General features: G+C 34.9%; 2 protein-coding genes and 1 pseudogene across 2 annotated transcripts in view; 1 reads left to right on the plus strand and 2 right to left on the minus strand.

Annotated features, from left to right (window-relative positions):
- Window positions 1-18,894, minus strand: part of LOC122269433 (zinc finger protein 271) — a 249,420-nt gene that overhangs the window by 38,685 nt on the left and 191,841 nt on the right. The window lies entirely within an intron of this gene.
- On the minus strand, window positions 5,145-6,015 carry LOC139426370 (uncharacterized; annotated as a pseudogene).
- LOC122269438 (zinc finger MYM-type protein 1-like) lies at window positions 9,562-13,802 on the plus strand. Its single transcript, XM_071185307.1, has 2 exons — window positions 9,562-9,591; window positions 11,502-13,802. The coding sequence occupies exons 1-2, from the start codon at window positions 9,562-9,564 to the stop codon at window positions 13,800-13,802; spliced, it is 2,331 nt and encodes a 776-aa protein (XP_071041408.1).

Consider the following 18,894-nt stretch of genomic DNA (forward strand, 5'->3'; position numbering starts at 1 on the left):
ACACCAAGAAAGACACGAGATATCATAACAAAATTTGTTTTGTAGATAACATGTTGACCAAGTATCAAATGATTAAACTTATAGACTTCTGTGAAGTGTGGTTCTTGCAAAAATCAGTAGCCAATGTAGCGCCATTGTTGTAGATCACCGCTGTCCCACGCCTCGGCATTGATTCAAAGAGACTTTGGATGTGTTCGTGGGGTACAGCAAACCAAGCAGCTTCCACACGTTGCCAAAGTTGATCTGGTGTGGCAGCTGGGGATGTAATCTGAGTCAGTCGTTGAGCAATCATGGACCACATGTTTTATTTCGGCGAAAGATCCGGGGAGCGAGCTGGCCAGGGAAGCAATTCAATCTGGCAATTGATGAAGAATCCTTGGACAATGTGTGATCGCGCATTATCCTGTTGAAATATGGCTATGGGCAAGCTCTGAAGGTAAATAAGGACAACTGGCTCCAGCACCTCAGAGATGTAGCGATAGCTGTTTGAAGTACTGGCAATGCGTACTAGAGGAGTGCGAGAGTGATATCCAATACCGCCCCATACCATAATACCCGGTGCAGGACCAGTGTGGTGGTGCATAACCCAGCTGCTCAGCATCCTCTCTCCACGGTGTCTCCAGACTCGAAAACGACCATCGTGGTGTTGCAGACAGAAGCGTGACTCGTCAGTAAAGACAATTTCATTCCATTATGTCATCCCCATCCTTCTTTCATCGCACTTAAGTGAGTGTAGTTAATGTTTGTTCATTCATAAAATGATCTCCAAGCATTCAACAAAAAACATTTAATGATAATCAGTAATACAACATAACGAGATACAACAAAACAACAACTGGCAACCCAAAACGAAAAGGACCGTTAAAGTGGATGTACTACCATCTCCATCGGAATGTCAGAACAACAGCTGATGAGAGTGGAAGTTATAGTTGGGCTTACTTACAAGGTAGTAGTGTATTTTATTTGCGCTCTCAGCGCCACCTCATTACATGTACTGGGAGGATGAATCACTACAGAGTATCCCCCCAGTGAACAAGGTGAACGACAACGTGAGTTCAATTATATGCAAATGCAGAATACATATTGAAAATACAATACGAAATGCAATTTTAAAAATGTAAAAAAATATAATGCAAATACAATATTTGATACAACGCAAAATACAATTTTGAAATAATGTACAAAGACAAAATTCAAAAACAAAATTGTTATAGAAGTACAATTATTTCTATACATAGTTCAAAAGACTATATACAAAACAAAATCATATGATATACTCATTTACTAACTGTTAAGGAAAATGGACAGTACGTCCAGAACGAGTTTTTAGTGGTTTATTGACAGGTGTCGTAGGTACAGATAATGGTTCAGATATTTTGGGTTCTGGAATAGGAATATTATTATCGACATCAATAGTGCCCGACAATCGATAGGCAGGCTTGATGCGATCTATCGAAACTGTTATGTTTTTTTTTTCATTGACCTCAATAATAAAGTTTTTTGAATCTCTGCTAAGAATGTCAAAGACTATATACAAAACATAATATATCAAGGTGAGGACCTGTATATGGTGGTGTTAGAGGGCGGTTAACTTTCTCAGATCTTAAAAATACATGAGTGCAGGTTGATAATGAAGGAGTAACAAAAATGCTAGGATTGCCATGCAAAGAAGTGGGATTTAGTGCCTGCATTGTTTGAGCTAAATTAGAAACATAATTAGGATCAACAGTTCGATTAAGTTGCTTCTTATCAATAATAAGATCGGAAGGTAATCGCACTGTTGTACCATATACTAATTGTGCAGGTGTTGCATTAATGTCATTCTTGAGAGCTGAGCGCAAACCTAAAAGTACGATCGGAAGTGTGTCAGTCCATTTAATTTGGTTATGTGCTTTAAGAGCATCTTTTAAACGCCTATGATAGCGTTCCAAAATCCCGTTTGATTGAGGACGGTAAGCTGAAGTTCGAATTCGGTTGCAACCTATAGCATTTGAAAGTTCTCGAAATAGAATAGATTCGAAATTGCGTCCCTGATCGGTAGTGATAGTGACTGGGCATCCAAATCTGGAAATCCAACCGTGCAATAAGGCACGAGCAGTTGTTTCGGCAGTCATATCAGGTGTAGGAATGACTTCAGGCCATCTTGAAAATCGATCAATAATTGTTAAGCAATACTGATTTCCATCAGATGGGGAAAGTGGTCCAATGAAGTCTAAATGGATGTGAGCAAAGCGAGCATCCGGTAGGGTAAATGTACCTATAGGAGATTTAGTGTGTCTTATTATTTTTGCTCTTTGGCAGTTATCACAACTACGAACCATAGATTTAATATCATTATGCATGCCAGGCCATACGAATCTTTTCGAAATTAAATTAATTGAGGCTGACATACCAGGGTGTGAAAAAAAATTCAAATTTTCAAAAACTTGTTTGCGTAAACTTAGAGGAACAAAAGGTCGGGGATGTTTAAGAGGCATATCACAATATAAATTTATATCCCCAATAGGAAAGTAATGTTTTTCTAATTTTGGAGAAGTGGTATTTGATTGCAAAAGTGTTTGAAGTTCTTTATCTTTTGATTGAACAGAAGCAAATTCTTTATAATCGGTGATTGTTGGGGAAATTCGGTTAATCTCAATGCGAGATAATGCATCGGCAACTTGATTTTCGGAGCCCTTCATGTATCTAATATCAGTGGAAAATTGTGAGATGTAATCTAAGTGGCGAAGTTGACAGGGACTGCATTTGTCAGGATTTTGATGAAAAGCGAAAATTAATGGTTTTTGATCGGTATAAATAAAGAAGTTTCGACCTTCAAGTAAATGTCGAAATTTCTTTATTGAAGAATAAATGGCATATAACTCTAGGTCATATGTTGTCCAATTTCTTTGGGATTTATTTAATTTTGCCGAATAAAATGCAATTGGTTCCCATTGATTGTCGGACACTTGATTGACGGAACCACCTATAGCGACATTTGACGCATCCACCCGCAAGCTTAACTGAGCACCAGGAATAGGGTGACGCAAAAGTGTGGCATTAGAAATAGCTTCTTTTGATTTTGTAAATGCAGCATCTGTTTCATCGTTCCATTCTAATTGCTCATCTGATTTTTGAGCATTGGAGCGAGGATGTTTTTTTGCGATTTTTGAAGTTGGATTAAAGTTGTGGGCTTGGGAAAATTTAAAATAGCATTAACGCGGTCAGAAATTGGTTCAAGACCATCTTTAGATACTATAAAGCCTACAAATTCTAATTTTGAAACACCAAATATACATTTAAAAGGTTTGATTGCTAGTCCATAATGGTCAAGTCTGGAAAATAGAGCTTCAAGATGTTTAATATGCTGTTCAAGAGATTTTGATGCAATTAATATATCGTCAACAAAAGCATAGACACCATCTAAACATCTGATCACCTCATCTATAAATCTCTGAAATGTGCTAGAAGCATTACACAAACCGAATTGCATCCGAGTGCTCTCGAAGAGTCCAAAAGGTGTGGTTATATCTGTTTTGAGAACATCTTCGGGAGCAATCGGAATTTGGTGGAAAGCTTTTACTAAATCTATGCGAGAAAAAATAGTTGTTCCGTGCAGCTGACTAGTAAAATCAACAATGCTCGGAATGGAGTATTTATCTTTTCTAGTATGAGCATTAAGTGCTATGAAATCGCGAAACCGGACGCCAGTCATTGCTGTTCTTTTTCGGAACCATGTGTAGCAGAGCAGCATAATTGATGTTGGATGGGCGTATGTGACCCAAATCCAACATATGCTGGAATTCCATTTTTGCTATTTTTTTTAGCCTATCAGGAGCGAGACGTCGAGGTTTAGCATATACAGGATGGCCAAAAGTATCGATATGATGTTGTACAGAATGTTTAATAATTTTATCGGGGCTTGGAGATTTACTGATTTTAGGAAATTCGCTAAAAATTTTAGAAAAAAATATCATCATTTACAATTGATTTGATAGAATAAATATCAAAATTATGAAATACACAATGCGTATTTAAATGAGTTTCAATATCAAATAACTTACGTTTTCGAAGATCCGGTTTTAAATTAAAGTAATGCAGAAAATCAGCACCTATAATGGGGGTTGAAACATTGCATATTGTTTATTGATACCTCGTCCAGCTCTATTCAGGGCACACGAGAGTAGAACAAACATTCTACAGACAAAACATACATAAAACAGAATAAATAATAAATAACAGAATAAATGCAGAGCATTGCGACATCGAGATACGCATAAGAATTTTGATACACTTGTTAAGTACGAGAAAGTAAATGTAGATTAGTAACTGGAAAACATAAGTAGATTATTTTGACAGCTGTCGAAAGTGTAAGGCTCTCAAGGAGGCTGGATAGCAAGAATTTTGAAAGAAAATATTAAATAAATAAAAANTTACAAATGGCGAAAAATTATCACAGCGATAGCCTATACCCAAATACAACATAAATCTAAATGATACTGTTATAAAGAGCACCGGACCGCCGGAAAATAAAATTTTACAAAAATGAAAAGATCATCGTCTGAGCGAATGAAATGACGTATTATTAGGCGAAAGTGAAAACGTTTAAATAAAGAAATTTGATGTCAAATTTAGCGATAGAATCCGTTAGCATTGAAATACATGTTAATATGGCGGTCTGGTACTCTAAGCCTAAATCAATGGAACATCGGAAATCAAAATCTTAAAAAATTAAAAATTAGGCCTCCCAGAGGCTGGAAAAGACTCACCAGTAATGCCAGAGGGAATTACATTTTGTTTTTGATAAGAATAAACTCGAAAAAAGAGATATTTAACGCTTTGAAAGCTATTTTTTTAGGGCTCCCAAAGGAGTTGATGCTGCTGCGGTAGGAACTAGATCCTCTTCTCTGAAACATTGCATATATAAAAAGGATACACAAGTTGTCTTCGTAGACTTAAATCAATGGATAATAATTTCCGCTTATAAACATTAATGGAAGTTCCATTAGCAGCAATGAATGTTTGAGTTGGAGCAGACATTTTATCTATTTTGAATGCTGGTATAAAAGAACAGTTGCTTCCCGTGTCCACTAGAAAGGATAAATTACTTTTCCGATCTTTTACAAAGAGGCGACGAGAGGTGAATGGCGAGGCGTATGTCGCCGCTACTCCTCTCCGTTGTCGTTTAACACTGTAAAATTACAGGGGGGGTACACATTTATGAGCTTTCGAGTTAAATTTCCTATGATACCAACAGAGTCTGTTAGAACTTGAGCTTCTCTGTCGAAAATTATTTCGATATGGAGAGCGAGTAACACTTCTGGATTGTCTCAAAGACATTTTAGCAACTTCTTCTCTCAAATGTTTTCAGCATGTAAAGAATTTTGAGAGGAAACAGCACTTACTTGTGGAGGTGATATATCCAAAACTTTATCGGCGATTTCAGCAGCTTTTAATGTTGAGAGATCTTGTACTCATTACAAAATAAATTGTGCGTTAGAGGGTAGTTGTTGCAGAAATAATTCTAGATGGAGAGAATTAGATACGTTATGGTTTTCAGCTCTTCGTTGCATCACGCGAAGGAGTTCGGAAGGCTTGCGATCGCCGAGTTGTTAAACGGCTAACTACCGACGAATCTCTTGCGATTTTGTCTCGCCACAACGTTGAATAATTCGCTCTTTTAATTTTTTGAAAGGATCTGAAATGTCCGGCGAAATTATTATGTCTCTAACAACCATGGCAATTTCTGGAGGTAAATTAGCAACACAATAATTATATTTGGTTTTGGAGTCTGTAATGGCTTTGGGCGTTGCTAATTGAAAGGTGGATTCAACCATGGTGAACCATAAGGCGGGATCCGTAGGAATAAATATTGGAATTTTTACAGCAGCAGTTTCAGTCATTTTGAACGAAAATAGAATGTCCGGAATGAAACGAGAAAACGAAAGTGCAGAATCACATCAAAACAAAAAAAGAATGTTCGGAAGTCGCCATTTAAGTGAATGTAGTTAATGTTTGTTCATTCATAAAATGATCTCCAAGCGTTCAACAAAAAACATTTAATGATAATCAGAATCACAACATAACGAGATACAACAAAACAACAACTGGCAGCCCAAAACGAAAAGGACCTTCAAAGTAGATGTACTACCATCTCCATCAGAACTGTCAGAACAACAGCTGATGAGAGTGGAACTTATAGTTGGGCTTACTTACAAGATAGTAGTCAGGGACGTAGGTAAGGGGGGTGTTCAGGGTGTTCAAACACCCCCCATTGTACAAGGCAATTTTCCTTTTTTTAAATACTATAGATAATTTTTCCGTAAGTTTAGAAAAATTTTAAATTTTTTAAATATTTTATTTTTTGAAAAAAATGGAGAATTCCCATGACATTTTATTTTAAGGATTTTATTAGTCTGTAACAGAAATAAAACAATCCTTCCTGCTTCATTGTTACCCATTCATCAAGAGTGCAATAAACGCTCCTCTCCATTCCTTTCCTCATTGATTTACCCACCCACAAAACTTCTCCCCTCAGAAAAGTAGCCAGCTCATATTACTTTAAGGGAAAATTTCCTTCGAATGAGCTCTATCTTATCTCATCTACTTTTTGAAATATCGGCTATACACAAATCCCATTTACGGTCATAAAGTGCATGCCTCAAACAAAGAATTCTCTTGGATTTCTAGGACTGCATATATATGTTAACCTTTTCAGGACATAAAACTTCCTTGGCAATTTCTTCGGTCATTCTGTCTAGAAACGTTGTCTTTGACACTCATCCTTAAGGCTCTTCGTTTTAGATTTTTCTTTTTGTTTAATGTAGCATTTAACTATTTAAAATTTCTTTTCACCTTTTCTTTCTGATTAATTTTTATTCGCTAATTTCATCCGTTAATTTTAATTTGTATTGTGGAATAATGTTCCTGTAAATAAAACGTGATCTTTTATTGGCGATAAAAAGAACTTAAAAAATATTGGAGGAAAGCAAATATTTGTTTTAAATCAATCTATGCTTTTATATTATATATGTAACATTTAAACTGTACAACAAATAGATTTATTTAACGAATTTGATTATTCATGCACAATTTTATTTTTAATTCCCAATTTTTGTTCTTATTTTATGATTTTGAAATGGGACTAAAAAATTTTTGAAATTGTAAACTGAAAATTGAAACAATTTATTATAATTCAGTCAGAATTGAAATGTCTATGTTACATTTAATTTTATAATAAAACACAAAAATTTCATAAATGAATAGCTGAGAGTAAGTAATCATTCAAACTGTCTTAGTATAAATGAGTAAGTGTAACTTAAAGTTTAACTATTTTTTAGAAAATTAAAAAAACTTTCTATTACTATCCTTTCTTGGGATCTTATTGCAAGGGAAGTTACTTATGATATTGACAAATTTTTAACGATAATACTCCGTTGCATAATCAAAAGTAACGATATATGTTACAGTTTTGTAAAATTAAAACAAAGATCAACAAACCTTTAAATTATCATAAAAATTACTGAAATTGTTAATTGAAAAACATTCAGTACTTTCTAAGAATGATTTGAATCAGCTCAAATAAATTTTTTTCTTTTTTGTCTACTTAATTTTATATATATTTATAGCAGAGTTGAAAACCCTTTTTCTGTACCTATTATATGCATAGACCTTGCCTATGCATATAATCGTTTAAAAAAATATAAGCCAACTGAAATTTAGTAAATGATGAATATTTTATCCTAGTGCAACAGATTAACAGGAAACCTTCACATCCACTTATTAAATAATATCAGTTTAAATTACAAAATATCAGAAAAGTAGCGAAAAGTTTCTAATCCATAATGAAAAAAAAAATTAATCAATAATAAATTTTTCGTAATAATAAATTCAACGTAATTCATAAATTATCCGTATAATTAAGATTGTAACAATATGCTCTGAACTAAACGAAAAATAAAAAATATGCATTTAATACTTATTTTTAGTGATTATATATGCAGTAATACATACATATATATATATATATAAACATTTAATGATAATCAGAATCACCACATAATGAGATACAACAAAACAACAACTGGCANGCTTTGACTTGAAGTACAACGCCTTAATTATGATTTATCGTCAACACAAACTAATGAAAAAAAAAATCTTTGTTTAGCAAAATGTTTTAAGATTATTAAAAATGTAAGGGGTAACATCTATTTCTCTTTAAAAATAAAATTTAAGTAGAAATTGCTTTAAAAAATATCATCAAGTCATTATTGTCGTACATGATACAAAAATTTAAGATCAGAATGGTAAGAATATTAATTATATTCCATTCTATGGTGAAGCTTAGACAGGAGTTGAAATATATATATATTTCAACCCTGCTTAACTATAATATATATATAATATGTGTGTGCGTAATTTAAACACATAATGCATTATACTGATTAAGTAACGAAAATTTTTTTTAACGAAAATAATTAATAACACAAAGACTAACTAAAAATGAAATGGAACATGGAAATAAAAGCTATAAAATTACAAATTGCAATTTTTCTGGCACCTGAATGCCAAGGAATAATTGCAAACTGCTAAATGCTTGTTAACTATTGTACATTGCTCTCTGTAAGGTATTAACTAGAGTTACTTTAATAAACGAGTATTTTTTTTATATTTAAAAATATAGTATTCCAATCCAAAAGGTTTAAAATTAAAAAAAAGAAATTCCTATGTGTCGTATTTTCTGAAAATTACCCATGTATTCTACTTCGTAAAGAATTCATTTTTTTATATATAGTGAAACCCCGCTATAGTGAACCTTCAAGGGACCGAAATTTCGGTTCACTGTAACCGGGAGTTTACTATATCCGCTACATAGGCACTTTAATTAACTAATGGTTCCCAAACTCTTCCCTTTTATTACACATTATTCAAATAAATGACTGAAAAATATTATGTAGCAGCAAAAAATTTGATATTTTACGTTATTTCAAAAAATGTGTTACTCGTCGTTTTGCGTACAAAAAAAAAAAAAAAAAAAAAAAAAAAAAAAAAAAAAACACTTCCTGACTTTTAGATAATTATTCCTGAATTTCCGTTATTCCGCTTTTTAAACCTGTCTAACCTGTCATTCGAGCACATAAAAGTAGTCTCATAAAATCGCTTAGCAAATTCATCGGCATTTGTCCATATACTGAAAAATTGCGGCTTCTTCGAATGGTGAACCACTTCAGTAATGCTTCTTCAACATTCTTGTGATCTGCTTTTCTCAACTTTTTTCTGCCATCTAAATTTTTTTCAGGAGCAGAAATTATTAATTGCCTATTTTTCCATAACTGCATATTTGGATAGTTTATCCTTCAAATATCAGCTTGATTGCACCCATTTTCAATTTTTCTGATTATGCCCATTTTATCATCAATGGAAAACGTTTACCGCTCGCCATGGTTAAATTTGAGACATTTGTTTGCAGGATTTTTTTAACTGAACTAAGAGCAAAAAGGAGTTAAAATGAGTGCCTTATCAACACATGGTGTCCAACCCTTTGACTAATTATGAATAATTACTCATTTCCTCTGACAGAAAATGCGTATTGATCCCACTGACTCTTTACAGGTACATCATCTGCCTGGGTTGGAAACATTTGCTTAGTTTGTTTAGGGACCGTTGTCAATATCCTATTGTGCTGCTCTAGTGTGACGTAAATGAATTACAACTGCAACAATTAAAGAAAGGAGAGAAATTGTTGTTTTTAAATTTAAATAAATATATAAAAAGTTCCCTGTATTTGTAATTGCCTCTAACTTTGATGTGACGTAATTAACTTAGATTTATGTTCAACTCTTATGCCTACATTGATTCAATTGATTGATTTGTTCATTTACGTCGCACTAGAGCTGCACAATGGGCTATTGGCGACGGTCTAGGAAACATCCCTGAGGATGATCCGAAGACATGCCATCACAATTTTGATCCTCTGCAGAGGGGATGGCACCTCCCGCTTCGGTAGCCCAACGACCTGCACGCGAAGTCGAGCAGTTTACGGTAGCACAGTTTAACGAGGACCAATACCGCACACCCTCGGTTCCTACGCAGACTGATCCAAGTGGTCACCCACCCGCACACTGTCCGCAGCCAGTGTTGCTTGACTTCGGTGATCTTCTGGGAACCGTATCTTAACGATCTGTCCACTGCGGGACGAAAGTGAGATAAAAGAAGTAAACAAGAAAAAATGCTTATCGCTACATTCCCCTCTGTAGATGGTTTTAAAAATCGGTATATGTATTTATTTCGAAGTAGAAATTTCAAAATTATTACAAAAAAAAATGAAGAAAAAAATCAGTCGAAGACAGAAAAAAGTTCATTATATTCAACTTCTTCACTTTTTTGGTTCTCTATATCCACAAAAAATAACATTATACGTGTATAGCAAGGCACGGGATCGAACATTTCGTTCACTATATCCGGGAGTTCACTATAAGCCGTGTTCACTATAGCTGGGTTCGACTGTATTACTTTGGCTGCTTAAACGCAATATAATTTGCGGTGAATAGATGAATTTTTATTGATATTTTATACGTGAATTTTTGACAATAACGGTGGTTTTGTTTTAATGTTCTTTTTATTTAAATTTCGATTATTTCCCAATCGAAGAGAAGCGATCAACGACGTTTATGGCTTGTCTTTATTTTGATCTTCATTTAGATCGCTGGTTGTGATTTTTAGCTCTTAAATGAAGCTTACCGCGAAAACTTCTGTATTAGATTATTTTATCACAAATAAAAAGAGCTTACTTGTATGCAGGGGCGTACGCAAGGGGGGGTTTAGGGGTTTAAACACCTTCCTTGAGCTCAGACAAAGTGAATTTACAAAATAATACAGACAGAAATAAAAATTTCAGTAGAAATTATGCTGGCTATTATTTTTTAAGACTATATATTTTTATTTGCCTTATGCCTACTTTTTTTTCTCACGGTATTTCTCAGAATACTGAAAAAACATTTACTATAATAGAGTTGTACTTTTGAAATCAAATTCACGTGATACTGTTACGGGCGAGCCCCGATCGCTGGTTCCTTTCTGTCCTGCCAGTCGCGATAGTTTTCGAGACTGGCTGGCATTCGCGAGGTCTGGAATCCTAGACGTTCTGTCGTCTTTGAGACAATTCGAGAATTTTGTAGATGCGGTTAAAAAAAATTATATGAAAGGGGGTTACATTTATTTTCGATTTTAGTCAGACTAAGAGTTATCTCTGCCGCTTGTCCTTCGGAGCTTGTTTCTAAATCTGTTTTGTTTTGGAGACTCTGTGCTCGTTGAAGTTATTCATTCCAGCTCGAAACTTTGAGATCGTAGCTTAGTGGATATTTCTGTGCCAATATATATGTATATATTTTTGCTGTTCTTGGATCTTTAGGATGTCTAAACGCAAGAATTTAACAATTTTTAATTACTTTGAGAAAAAATCACGACCTGAAATTAGTGAGGTGACAGCATCTAGTACCAATGTAAGTTTTTCTGTTGAACAGAAATGTGATACTTCCGTTGAAGAAAACGTTTCTAGCGTAACAGAATCTGATGAATGTGAAAGCGGCCCTCAAAGTGTTACTTCCCACCCATATGACATTGGACTTTTTTCAGAAGATAATACATGCGAGGATAAAAAACTGGATATACTTAAAAATGTTTGGGAACCCAATCCAGCATTTGTTTTTCCTGAAAAAGGAAAAAGAAAATTGAAATTTCAGTACAAATGGCTTTATCGCTGGAAATGGCTTGCATATTCAGAGGTTAAGGGTGGTGCTTTTTGCAAATTTTGTGTACTTTTCGCCCCAAGTGGTGCCGGTTCTGGAAAGCAACCTTTAGGCCAACTGTGCAATGTAAAATTTGACAACTGGAAAAATGCTGTAGAGCGATTTTCTGAACACGAGAAATGTCTTTATCACAAAAAATCGATCGAAACTGCTGGGACATTAAACGATATTTTATTTGGAAAGATGAAACCTGTGGATGAACAAGTTGACAGTGCAGCAAGCAGAAGAAAATTAGAAAATAGAAAAAACATTACTCCAATCATTGAAACCATCCTATTTTGTGGAAATCAAGGTCTCGCTCTAAGAGGACATAAGGATTCGGGAATAATTGCTGAACAACCAGGTGAAGAGAACGACGGAAATTTTCGGGCATTGCTTCGTTTCCGGAGTAAGAACGATTCGACTCTTAAGAACATTTTAGAGTCAAGCAGAAAAAATGCTCAGTATACCAGCCCTCGATTTCAGAACGAAGTTATTGAGGTTTGCAATATTTTAATCCTGCAAAAACTAGTCAGCAAGATTAATGATGCAACTTGCTTTTCCATTCTTGCAGATGAAACAACTGATATTGCAGGTATAGAGCAATTATCGTTATGCGTTCGATATGTCGATAAAGAAAATTTTAACATCACCGAACAGTTTTTGCAATTCATTCCGGTGCATGACTTAACCGGAAAAGCAATAGCAACAACAATATTAGACCAATTACAGTCTATGAAAGTTGATATAAAAAAGTTACGTGGACAGGGGTACGATGGTGCTGCATCAATGAGTGGAAAAATTAATGGTGTACAAGCCCACGTAAGAAGTATTGTCCCATCAGCACTCTATGTACATTGCTCTGCTCATAGCCTCAATTTGGCTGTATCAAATGCATGCGAAATAACTGGCATTAGAAATTGCTTAGGGACAATTAAAACATTATACGACTTTTTAAATACGCCAAAAAGACAGTATGTCCTATCTTCAGCAATAGAGGAGATGGAAACCAGCTCTAAGAGGGAGAAAATTAAACAGCTATGTGCAACCCGTTGGATGGAAAGATACGACTCAGTAACCGCTGTGGTGGAACTTTTCGAGCCTATCGCCGAAACACTACAAAAAATATCAGAATGGAAGGATAAGGAATCAGCTACCCAGGCTAATTCTTTACTGTGCACAGTATCTAATTGCCAGTTCGTAATATCTCTTTTGTGCATTTACAAAGTTTTCACCATAACAATCCATCTCTGTAGATACCTACAAAAAACAAGCATAGATTTGATAGAGGCAGTGAGTCTTGCAGAAGATGTCATTAAAGATCTAAAATTAATGCGTGAAAATGCCACTGAAACATTCTCTGAAATATTCAGCTCTTCTTCTCTTATGCTAACAAGCATTGGATCTTCCACTTCCATGCAAATCCCTAGAATAACAGGAAGACAGAAAAATCGCGATAATTTTCCCTCATCGACACCGGAAACATATTTCAGAGTTAGTGTTTTTATTCCATTTATAGAAAATTTTATAACACAATTAAACTTAAGATTTGTATCGCATCGTGATATTTTGAAAGGATTTCAGTGTCTTCTACCTGCCGATCCTTTCATTTGCCAACCTTCAAACATAAAGGCTTTTGAAGCATTAGTGGAATTTTACGCTGGAGATTTGGATACCTGTAAAGAAAGCCTTAAGTCTGAACTAAAACTCTGGTATAAAAGATTAAAAAGGATTAGTGAAGACGGAGGTAGTGTTCCAAAAACTGCGGCGGATGCTCTTGGAATGTGCAATAAAGATATAACACCAAACATTTTCAAACTCCTAGAAATATTGGTCGTTCTACCTGTTTCAACGAGTGCAAACGAAAGATCCTTTTCGACTTTGCGCCGTTTGAAGACTTATTTACGCAACTCAACGGGAAATAATAGAATGAATGGATTGGCGCTCTTAAGCATTCATAGAAAATTTACCCCAGCTGTCGAAGACATTTTAAACGAACTTGCAAAAAAACCCCGTCGTTTGGATATTACAGTATAAATCAATAAATTTTTAGCGTGTTTGTATACTGGTTTAATTCCCTATTTGTTGGTAAGTCATTTTTTAGTTAAATTCATTGGTTTTCTATGGAATATTCACATTTATATGGTTATTATTTAGGTAGCTGTTACAGTATGAGTAGTTTTTTCTTGCTTGATTTATTCCTACTTTTTAATAAAAATAAAATATTTTACCTCTTATTATAAAAAAAATTATATTCTTAAACTTAAAAAATAAAAATAAAATTTAACTAAACAATGTTGTCTAAAGAAAAAGTCAAAATTGTCTAGCTGTATAAATTAGGGAAATAATAGTGCTTTATTACATACTCGAATTTCTTTTAGTAATTTCTGAAAATTATGAACCCCCCCCCTTGGAAAAATTCTGCGTACGCCACTGCTTGTATGTATGTCACTGGTTTAATTATACTACATTTAGATAATAAATTCCTCAATCACAAAACACCCCCCCCCCATGAAAAAACTATACCTACGTGCTTGATAGTAGTGTATTTTATTTGCGCTCGCAGCTTCACCTCATTACATGTTCTGGGAGGATGAATCACTACAGCACCATTAGCGGCGGAGACGTCTATGGTTCTGCGTCAAGGGTAGACAAAGCAATGGACGTTTTGTGGATTGATCACTCTGCTGTAAACGGCGTCGAGTGGAACGCGCAGACACTGGATGATGCGTTACAGACTAAATGTGCTGTGCTACGGTTTGTGATGTGACTGAGAGATCAGTCATTGCCATGCGCACAATTCGCCTGTCATATCGTGAAGTGGTGCACTGAGGTGGATGCAATCGAATGCATCGATCCGTCGTACCCTCCTGCATACAACGATCACATATCCGCGTTACAGTTGTTAGGTTTCGTCACTGATTTCCCTGAAAGATAATCCACAATCTTGGTAGGCCACTATACTTCCTCTGTCGAACTCGGATACTTGATTAAAAGATGATCGCTGTTTTTTTTCTATAGGCATCGTTTTTTTTAAAAAAAACCACCGGAAAAATACAATTGCCGAACTTCAAATCGTCGAAATCTCCAAGCCTTAAATAGCGCTTTGCGAAGACATGCCGGAAACTACAGATCTCTTAGCCGTCAAAAGACGTTACCAGGGTACACCACGGGGAGGTAGATCTGTAAGCGTACCCCAGCGTTTTGACTTTTTACTTTCTTGTTTTGTTCCTATGTTTTTGCTTTTTCATGTCAATTACCTCTGCCATTTGAAATAAATAAATAAATAGCGCTTTGAAGTGGCGCCACAGGCGCGCGTAATGTTCGTCTGCGCTGAAATTCTAATCATTTGCATATCTCACCTCCGCTAATGCATGTTGTAAATATTATGTTATTTGCATGCTTCCTTCAGGGTGTTGCATTTATGGTGGCCAGCAGTGTATATGAAAAAGTATTTTAAATATCTGAGTTTTTTAAACGAAGGAAAAAAATTGCAAATCTTAATTTCTGAACTAAATTTTACAATTCAATTTCAATAAAATCATTAAAAATGGAATACGGATTAGCTTCATAAATGTCGTTGGCCCTCAACAATCCGAAAATACTTTTTAAAAAAAACCGACCCGGGTTCGCAAAAATTGACTGGGTCTACTCTGGCAAGCCCTGTTAATTAATATAATTATGTCAGTACTTATATTATAATAATATTGCTTTTTTATTATTTTTTATTGATAGATTTTTAAAAAAAATAGATAAATAATTGGCACTATTGGTATGCATGGTATTTTCTACACTAGGGAACGCTGCAAGCTCAATACCGCCTATACTTCCGGGTAACTGTTTCCTGTGTATTTTAAAGTCATTTGGCTCACAACGTGACTATTGTATCTTGAGATTTTTGCAAAATGTGGTATTTGATTATTTATTATTTGTGTTTATAATGCCAACAATACTTGTGTTAACAATGCTAAAGGTGCTAACTCTAACGTAAGATGGTGCACAGCTTGCAACAAGAACAAACAGTAATAAACAAATGGAAAGAGGCCAAATCAGGACTACCAAAAAAGTGAGCTATTCAAAATCTAGCAACCATGTCATCTATTTTAACAATATATCTTTAAATAACTAAACAAATTCTCACTCCAAACTCACCAGAATTACTTAATAGCATTAATATCTTATGAAATACGGCAGATTTGAGCTCAGAAATTATCTAATTTACTTCTTTTATTGAAAACAAAAGCAGTTGCAAACTTGCTAACCGGAACTAGAGCAGGTATTGAGCTTGAGATTGTTATTGTTTACATTTATATTGAAAACACCATCCATATGTATATTTAATGATAAACAATCATAGTATTTTTATGCTCCTTAATTTTTCAAAAAAGTCCTTAATTTTTCCTTCTTTGAAAGAGTGGGAACCCTGAACACAAAAGCGGACTTTTCATTGCTGTTGATCGTGACGTCATTGGTAAGTACTTTACTTTCGTCGCACAAGAGTTGCAGAATAGGCTATCAATGGCGGTCATGGAAACATCTCTGAAGCTGACTTGCAATTATGGGATGGCCACTTCCTCAATTTATGCACTGATCTGAAAGGGAAGGAATCCAGATCTCTATACCCATGGTACTGTTTAGCGACAGAACTTCGATTCCATAGATTTTACGAGCACGTACACTTGGTGGAGTTGAGAATTGAACCCCGGTATCCTTTCAGACTTGAGTCCGATTCTATAACCACTGGGCAACCACTGCTTGATCATGACATAACAACGAATGCTATATCTTACCTTACCTATCACCATCTACAACGAATGCGGTTTACGTAAAAAACCATCTAAGCTTAAAAAGAGGTCTGTAACAATCTGCTCTATTCTACTCACATTACTCTAATCCAAAACCTTGGAAAACAATATAAAATCCCTAAATCGGTTGTCTTAGGGTTTTCAAACGTTAAAAAAAATCCTTGAATAAAGCTAGTCTTAAGGGAAAAATCATCATGAAATTTTCATTGACAGTGCCATTTAATCTTATCGATGGTGTGATGTTAGTTAAAACGTTATTCTTCCGTGACGTCACTCTTCCAAGATTGTAGCATGGCATGTCTCTGCTTTTATTAGTTTCATACAGGGTGGTCCCAGATTCATGGTACAAACTTTAAAGGTAGATACAGCACATTGTAACAATCATTTATTGTATAAGAATGTATTCTATTCCCTCTGGCCTGAACTTATGTCATTGAGTTGAACAGCAATGTACGCTGCAGCCAGACTATGTAGCTCATGTGCTATTTACAGATAAGGTGAGGTTTATTAAGTGGACAAGAGAATCCACTTGCAATGCGACCACGTGCGTACAATGATTCTATGTGTGAATGTGTAGACTGATATAGTAAACGACTTTTTATTTGGCTTATACTTACTACTGACGCGATTTAATGGTAAATATTACCTCATTTTTCTGGAACAGGTGCTACCAGAACTGCTGCAGGATGTTCCGATCGCCACTCATCACCGCACGCGGTTTCAGCTTGATGGGGCCAAGCTCAATTCAGCAGCGATGTGTGCTTACTTGAATGCCACGTTAGAGGCGTGGTGGACAAGTCCCTTGGCCACTTTGATCTCCCAATTTATCGAAGCTCGATTTCTTTTTATGGGGACACCTGAAGAATCTTGTTTATGGGACTCCATTTGACTCAGATCTCGTTGTTCGAATATCCGAAGCTGCTGCATGTGTACACCAATCACTCCACTCAAGCTTTCAAGCATGTATCGCTACTGGTGGATGCAATTTTTAACAGTTGCAGTAAACATTACACTTGTCAACGACGCTTTCAATTTACACTTTGTTTATCCTTTCGTCTCTTATTATTTGGGTTTGCACCTCATCGCATTATTTGCGACTATTGGTACAATGTCCTGTTTTTACTTTTAAAATCTGTACCATGAATACGGGACCACCTTGTATTTAATTCTTTTCAGCTTTTAATTACGTAAATAAATTCTCTCTCTTTTCCATCAATTTACATTATTATTCTGGGGGGTAACGTTTTTCATCAGTCTGAGTTTTTCTTAGTTATTGGAACTTAACGATTTATATGTGAAAATATGGTTTAAATTGCAATAATTATTTCTTTCATTTTAATTATTTGATTAATGAAAAAATAAAAGAAAATGTATTCCTTGTAAAATAAAAAATATATCCTGTACTCAAAAAGAGGATCTACGTATTTTCTTCGGTTTCTAACTCGGAAATTTCTATAATGAGAAAATTCTTGATGAGTGCGAAAGTGTTAATGCATTTTTTTATATTATAGGTAAAATTAACTTTTCATTACTGCTTAATTTGTCAAAATAAATAGAATGCAACTGATTACTTACCTTATATTTAGAATAAATGTAGGTAACACAATTATGACAAAATAATTTTTTTAATTTTAAAAAAAAGTCTTTTAATGAACCCAGTAATTCCAAATATAATTTGTTAAAACATAGCAACAAATAAATATTATAGTTATAATGACAATTATTAAATTACATCTGCATTAGTACAAAACAGATACGACATAATAAAATTCAAGTGTTTTTTAAATGCATTTGCTATTTGAAGCGAGCTTTAGCATTTTCCTGGTTGGGTAATGGATACGCTGCCTCCTTTCAAACGATGACAATTAAAATTCAGTAGTGCAGGAGGGTCTAAAGGGTGTTCCAGTAGAATCATCCAAAACCAAGAAGGGGAGTAATTATCGATCACTCTGTCAAATTCAAAGTTGGGGTGAAGAACAAGTCGACGCGAGGAGGCAGGAGTATCGCCCCTTATTTGCCAAATATTAATTCTAAACCCACGCCAGCAAATTATGCGTGGCGAATAATGTCTGAGCTCAAATCTGCTGTAAGATATTAAGAAATTCTTCTAAGTTTGAAGTGAATATTCTTTTAAGTTATTCATAGATGATAGTTAAAGTAGGTGGCATGGTTAAAAGATATAGAAAGAATTTCTTATCTGGCAATTTTGATCTATCCACTTTTTACTTGTCTATTACTCTTTGTTCTTGGTGCAAGCTGCGCACCACCGTACGTTAGAGCAGTGATTCCGAAAGTGGTCTATATCGACCCCAAGAAGGCGATGA

This window comes from Parasteatoda tepidariorum, chromosome 9, assembly GCF_043381705.1.
Source record: "Parasteatoda tepidariorum isolate YZ-2023 chromosome 9, CAS_Ptep_4.0, whole genome shotgun sequence".
NCBI classification, from domain to species: Eukaryota; Metazoa; Arthropoda; class Arachnida; order Araneae; family Theridiidae; genus Parasteatoda; species Parasteatoda tepidariorum.